At 43.3% G+C, this 7,359-nt stretch overlaps 1 protein-coding gene across 2 annotated transcripts in view; it reads left to right on the top strand.

Annotated features, from left to right (window-relative positions):
* The first annotated feature begins 1,057 nt into the window (after positions 1-1,057).
* The window catches only part of ARHGEF7 (Rho guanine nucleotide exchange factor 7), a 951,496-nt gene continuing 945,194 nt past the window's right edge, over positions 1,058-7,359 (top strand). The window contains exon 1 of one of the 2 annotated variants that reach the window (XM_078657529.1): positions 1,058-1,597. In XM_078657529.1, the coding sequence (XP_078513655.1) occupies positions 1,433-1,597 (165 nt within the window). In that variant the 5' untranslated portion in view covers positions 1,058-1,432. The remainder of the gene's footprint in view (positions 1,598-7,359) is intronic. The other variant, XM_078657528.1, reaches the window with a different exon arrangement.

Here is a 7,359-nt window from a genome sequence, read left to right as displayed (position 1 = left end):
GGTTTATCAGTCAGAGTGTAGGGTGATCAGGAGGTGGACCCCTTTTGAGCATCACCCTGATCCTGAGGAGGCGACGTCTGTGACACCTGATGTTTCAAAGGCATTTAAACGACAGCATACCTACCGGCCCAGGCTGAAGTCTGGCACATGTGATGCGGAAGGCCACGCAAATGAGGTGCAGAAACCAACGAAAGAGTCAGTCGGGCAAGGAAGGCGGGTGGTCAAGTCCTGGTGAGGGACCACCACCCGGGATGGAAGTTCCACACCACGTTCGAGAGAGGAGCTTTTCCACCAAATGCCTTAGCCCAGGAAAAGGGGATGCCACGTGACCCTGGAAATTTATAACCGATCTGGTCTCCACCTTCAAATAGGTTAGCTTTATACCTGTCCTTCTTGAATGCACCATACGGACCTGGGGCCCACGACAGACACCACATGAACCAGGAACAGGCCCAAACACCACCCAGAGCTCCTCTTTCCAAATCAAATCAGATTCAAGTCTGTGGTGGATTCCTCGAAGCCATATTGGGAAGGCTCGTTAATTCAATTACCGCTCAGAAACCGTACAAATAATCCGCGGTGCGCTATAGATAATAATATCCCCTTAAAGTAACAGAATACACATTATGTATTTTTAATATTTCGTGTAAACATTTCGTAGCCGTCACCTTGCTTGAAATCCATAAATCATAGAAACTGCCACTAATTACGATAAATAAATTACAGGTATGACGTCATTGTTATCGCGGAAACTACTGATCTCTGTGCAACAACAAAAGCGGACCGTGTGACATAATAATATATAAATCGCCGAGCCCACAACAACTGAATGTAACTAAAGCCATGTTTTCCCTGCTCATACGCACGGACGTCTGTGAGGCAAACGCCGAAAATGCAGCGCGTTTCGCAGCGCACCGCGAGCCAGAAGGCGCTGACAATACCAGGGAAGCTGCAGAAAAAAAATGCCTGCATGACAGGCCGGGGGTTTCTTTGTGGCAGTGGGTGTTTTCACAGTGCCAGTGATGTCATGCGCCGGCAGAGGAGGGCTGTGCTGAGCAGCACTGCAGGTTTGTGTGTGTGCACTGGAGGAGGAGGAGGAGGAGGAGGAGGGGTGGGGGGAGAAGAGGCACTTGACAGTCAGCCAACAAAACACCCGAGAGGGGAGGAAGAAGAGGGGGGAGGGCGAGACTGAGGGAGCCGGACCTACAGGACGCGAGGATCATCGCCGCCTCGCCTTCTGCATGGGGAAGGAGGGATCTGTCAGGAGAGCCGCTAGCGTCAAGGCTTCAGGTGGTGGCGGCGGCGGTGGGGGGAGGAGACGGACAAACACTGCAGGGCAAGGGGGGATCCGTTTTCAGTTCCAGTAAATCTCGGGGGGCTTCCCTCGCCTGCTCCCTGGGGCCCGTGGCCCTCTCTGGGCCCTGGGGCCGCTATGAATTCGGCGGAGCAGACCGTGACCTGGTTGATCACACTGGGGGTGTTGGAGTCGCCCAAGAAGACCATCTCGGACCCGGAGGGGTTTCTGCAGACGTCCCTGAAGGATGGGGTGGTGCTGTGCAAACTACTGGACCGGCTGCTCCCCGGCTCAATAGACAAAGTAAGTGGATCACGCCTCCCCCCTCGTGCATGTGTGCTATGGAGCTAAATGTTATCTCGCTAAACTGCGTTATTGTTGTTTAAATCCGTTGCTGTCGGTTGCCCACCATCTGAGACGCTCTGACTATAAATAATGCACGTGCACCAGTTGACGTTGTAATAGCACTGTAGCACATTCAGTAACTGAGTGAGGCGAGGGGCTGCAGGGCTCACTTGTGGCTTACACTCGCCCCAGTCAGCGGGGGGGGGGGGCATGTGTCATTACCAAGACTACGGTGGTGCACATTCTCTATATACGTGTTCGTGCATGTGTTCTGTCTTTCAGGAATATAAACTTGCTTTTAGAAATATATATTTGAAAACTGTAATTACAAATATATATATATATATATATATATATATATATATATATATATATATATATATATATATATATATATATATATGTGTGTAACAACACTGGGCAAGTCAAATTTGTGCGTTAGGGAGACAGACAGATAGATATGTGTGGTAATGATCAGTCTGTTGCTGTTAGCGGCTCAGATCTCGCTAGGGTTCACCCGTGTCTAAATACTCCCGTATAAGTATGCATGGAAACCTAAAATAACCTACTCTTAAACATTCGAATAGCAATCGCTGTTGCACTGAATGTCCCTGACACAGGCCTTCCTCCCTCCTTACGTTAATCAATGTAACGATGTGTGGGAAGCAGGGCATTGGGAGGCGAAATGCCTGCCTTACCGAAAGCCATTTGAGTGAAATGAAAGGGTGAACAAGCAGCCAGCCAGATTGCGTGTGCACATGTGGAGGGGGAGGGTAGGCAGCCGCCTACAGCCACCATTCCACTGCACGCTCATATACATAAAAAAAAACACCCACTTCTCGAGACGAGAAGCCCCATTTTTTGCAGTCACTGGTACATTGGCTTGTCAAAGCAAAGCTGCCTCTTTTAAAATCAAAGAAGGAGGCTGTCTGTGTTTGACACAAACGCTTCTATCCTGGAATAGCCTCGGTATAATCTAAACTGTTTTTTCTCTGCCATGGCAGACGCGGTTAAAAAAAATGCCTGCCTTGAGCTCTGGTGGCACCCTTGTAGAGGAACACTGAAACCAGATACGGCAGCAGCACCAGTAAAGGCGCCATTGTCAGGCAGACGTGCTCATACCCGGGCTGACTTGTAGGTCACTCTTAAAGGGGCAGTAGCACCAGGCAAAAACAAAAATCACAGTTTTGTGTTGAACATATGCCTGCATGTTTGGTCGAGGCCTATAACACCTGCTTACTTTTATACTGCACGTTTGCGATGTTGATCCTACTTGTTGTAAGGCGACATGATGTGCTCTGCAAAACATGCACACGCACACAAACGCCACACCGCATTTAGTTTGTACAGGTGGTTGTATATGGTGGGTACTTGCACTCGTTTTAGGGACATATTTTCATCATTATACTTTGACCCAGAGCAAGAGAGAGAAATCTCGAAAAGCGTGTAAGTTGAGTGTGTGTAAGGCTAAATAACCGTTGGTATTTGCAGTGCATTTCTGAATATATATATATGTATATATATATATATATGATAAGATCATATTTATTTGAGTGATCAGTCTTTTAAAAAACAAAAACCATCACACCAATGACATTTATAATAGTACTACTGCATACTTATATAAACACGTAAATCATTAATAGAATTTTTACATAGTTGGTCTAAAACACACACATATATATATATATATATATATATATATATATATATATATATATATCTATATATATATATCTATATATATATCTATATCTATATATATATATATATATATATATAGATATATATATATAGATATATATATATATATATACATATATGCTACTGGTATACCTCCAACTTGCCCCAGGGAGCGGAGCACTGTACAGGTGATTCGAGTTGTTTTGATGTTATGTTTTTGGTCAAAATCAGCTTCATGTCTAATGGGACTTGGTTGGATGTGGTCTGTGAGTGATACAAAGGCAGATGATATTTTTTGCAGGCCTCTACAGGCAGCTAGTGTAGTCCTCAGATGGTGAGTGAGGGACTTGGAGCTTAATGTCAGGAAAATAAGCAAACCAAGGTAAAGGGAGTTGGGTAGTCAAGTCTTGAAAGAACGATTGCCCTGACCAGAGAAGCTCTAGATGAACACAAGGATTGGTTTGAGGTTTCTAACAGTGTAAAGTGATAGTTGCCTAGTAAGACTTTGAAGTAATGGTTAGCAGCAACCAGGCCCCTAGACGTAAGGCTGTGATAGAGCAACTTTCTGATTTTATACTTTTATGTGTAGAATATCTATGCACAGGCTTGACATGGGGATACTGTGCATGTGAGCGCACATAGGAGAATGCAAGGTTGACAGATGAGCACCTGTTAGATATTGTATCCTGATTATGCCTGAATCTATTTGTTTTAAAACTAATAAAAATATATATTTTTTAAAAATAGGAGAATGCAAGGTGGAATTCTGTCAACTTTGTTCGCAGAGAATGCAACCCTTATTGGCTGCCAAAATACATTGCATAATTGCGAAATACAAACGTGTTTTGTTAGGTATAAATAGGAAGAAGGAAAAGGAAGAGCGTTCATGGCAGTGGGTTGGGGATTTTCCCTAGTCCTGTGTTCTTATCTTTTGTAAACTTCAGAGAATCTTTCAGGTCACAGTCCGAGTTGAAATACATCCTAATGGATCGATATTTTCCAATTTATGGCTGCAAATTAGAAAAGACTACATTTTACTTTAAAATTAATTGCCTTATATCTTCGAAAATTGTTGCTCCAATATCCCATTTCACTTATTTTTCCTTACAGTTACATAGGCCCTTATTTCAAGTGCCACACAAAATCATAAATAGGGCGAAAATGGTCTTTGCTCTTGATTTACCAGTTCACGTAGTGCAGCAGTTTTGCTCTCACATGATATATTTCTCCACCCAAATTTCGCCGGACAATAATACCTGGCGAGCATTGCAGAGGCAAAAATACACGCTTCCAAGCTTTGTTGCACAGACGGCAGTAAAACTGCAGTATTATCACTTTATCTAAGATTCTGAGGTGCAAAATTTGGATTTTAGAGGGAAACTTACTGAGGGGATAACATACATGCTACGTAGTGGTATTCCCCCCAGCCGAAACCTACACAAAAACTCACCATCCCTTGCAATTGATGCTATGGGTTCTCATTATGAGCCCCTTATGAATCCCAATGGGGCTGGTAAAGATACCCACTAGCCCCATCGAGATCCCAAGGGACCGGTAACATGAGCTAGTAACCCAATTAAGATTATGCGATATGTGATATTTCCACAGGTGTGGTGTGTTTCAGCCAGCCACTTGGGCTTCTGGAAACAGCTCAGATGTTCAGGTGAAAGTCCACGGGATGATGGTGGGATAATCATGTGAATTTTGTGCCTTATTTCCGTTTCCATTGATAATTCTTCATTTCTGAGATTACCTTCCCAGTCCCTCAGAATGATTACTGCCAGGTGGAGGTCAGAGTACCAGTCCAAAATCCGAGAGAATTATAATGTGGCACAAAGTATCTTATGAATTTGACACCATCTTTTATACCTTGGAAAAAAACTGTCCATATGTTCTAGTGGTCTTAAATGTATTACATTTATATTTGAAAATGTACAAATTAATTGTGGCGGCGTGGCAAGTTGGTACAGCCAAGCTGTACCATTAAGTTCAGAGTTTTTACTTGTATTTGAAAACATGAGCAGTCCCCTTGACCAAAGAGGGACAGGTTACGTACACAGAGCTAAATTCTTCCTACAGGATGTACCTGGTGCAGATAAGTGTGTATCCGGCAGCTCGCGGATTCCGTTTCTAGTTGAGACCATTTAATATGAGTGGCATTCAAGCAGGCAAATATATGAAGTGATATTTAAACAAGTCCTTTTTCCGCTTATTGATCATGGCCCATGTGCGAGTTCCCATTCACTGAGCCTCCCAGCAGTTGATGCAACTTCATGCCCTTCTGGCTGACTGGTGCACACTAAAGGCCCACCACATCCTCACATCTAGCTTTCTTCAGCCATTGTGCTCAACCTCCTCTTTTTTCCTGTTTCCATTTCCGCCAGTTTGCTAAAAATAGGTTTTAGATCCATGCAACCGCCATAGGAAACCATGTTTCAAGGCTGTTCCCAGCACTGGCTTTTGGGATGAGCCACTGAAACAATCAAAACAATGTTGGTTTCACTTGCCGCTTCCAAGATCACTCTGTGGATGAGCGCCCTGGAGCTGAATACACACTGGTCTGGGTCTGCAGCACTGTGGGTGAGGCAGGAATGTTGGGCAGGCCCCAGCAAATATGGGAAAGCAGAAACACAGAATGTAACTACAGAAGAAACAAGCCCTGGAAAAGCCAATAGGTTTGTGTTGGTTGCAATCCTTTTGACTTTGTAAATGCTTGTTTTGGTTTCTCCTGGCTTTTGTAAAACTGTATTTTTGAGGAACTGCTGGACCATCACCCATACAATAAATAAATATTCGCTAAAAGCTAAAATATAATTATATATATTTTCGGCCTCACAAATCATACTTTGCTATGGAAGTTCACTTTGCTGACGGGAATCAGTAGCCCTTCCAAGCTGAATCAACTAGTTGTGCCAGACTGCCCAACAGGCCAATTCAGCACTCAGGGGAACTATTTTGTGTGGATATGCTCTTTGTGAAAGAGCAGAATATCTTTTTTCAACAAATATCTAACAGTTTTTTCATGTGTTTAAGTTTGCACTAGAGGTTCTAATTGTATTCTTCATGCTTGCAGACATGCTGTCTCTTAGAAATAAAAGAGCTATGCACCGAGGTTTTAAGTGGTTTATGGGAAAGATGATGGCATGACCGTGTATTATATGAGATCAAGTACCCCCTGCCGTACAGTGTAAGGATATTGGAAGTCACTTAAGAGTTCCCTAACCTTTTAAAGCCTAGTTCCTCTATATGCGGATGGATCTCCTCAGGGAGATGGATCTCTTCAGTGACTTGCAATACCTTGTAATGTATGTCAGGGGGTACTTTATCATATATATATACATATATATATATATCCCCCCCTCCAGAAATAATAAAGCAAGTTACCTGTTAAGGAGAAAACCGGATTGTTCATTTGTTCATTTGCTGTTGTGTGCGCCCCTAAAGCTACAGGCGTTTGGTGACATATATATATATATATATATATATATATATATATATATATATATATATATATATATATATACACACACATACACCATGAGTGATCCCGACCGGTTGGGCGTTCGAAACTCGTTACAAAAAGATTTATGTAATAATAAATCTCCCTTTTAGCATCTACTAATTTTTGCCTGGGAGTGCGTTTTACTGGTTTTTTGGGGGGGGGGGGGGAGGGAGGGGGGGAATGTAAAAAAGAATAAAAAAAGATATATATAACCCCCCTGAGCATAAATATGTGGCATGGACACTGGCACTCGTTATGCAGACACGTGTAAGGTGTCAATGTGGCGATCTTGGTCACATTTTGTTACACTGTATATAAAGACACCTCATGCAGCAGTAAAGGAACTTGAAAGTCAACAAACAAGACGCATCTCCACGTCCTCGAGGCACACAGCAGTTCTAGCATGCGTTCTACCTATATGTCCTCCCTGGATACACTTTAATCAGGCTTTGCCTTGTACTTAATTCTTAGCCTCCTCCTAAACTTTAGTTCTGGTGCCTTCCACATTAGGGTCCTGTTGCACTGCAGGACTAAC

Source organism: Lissotriton helveticus, chromosome 8 (assembly GCF_964261635.1).
Source record: "Lissotriton helveticus chromosome 8, aLisHel1.1, whole genome shotgun sequence".
In the NCBI taxonomy this organism is placed as follows: Eukaryota; Metazoa; Chordata; class Amphibia; order Caudata; family Salamandridae; genus Lissotriton; species Lissotriton helveticus.
This window is presented reverse-complemented; position numbering and strand designations above follow the sequence as displayed.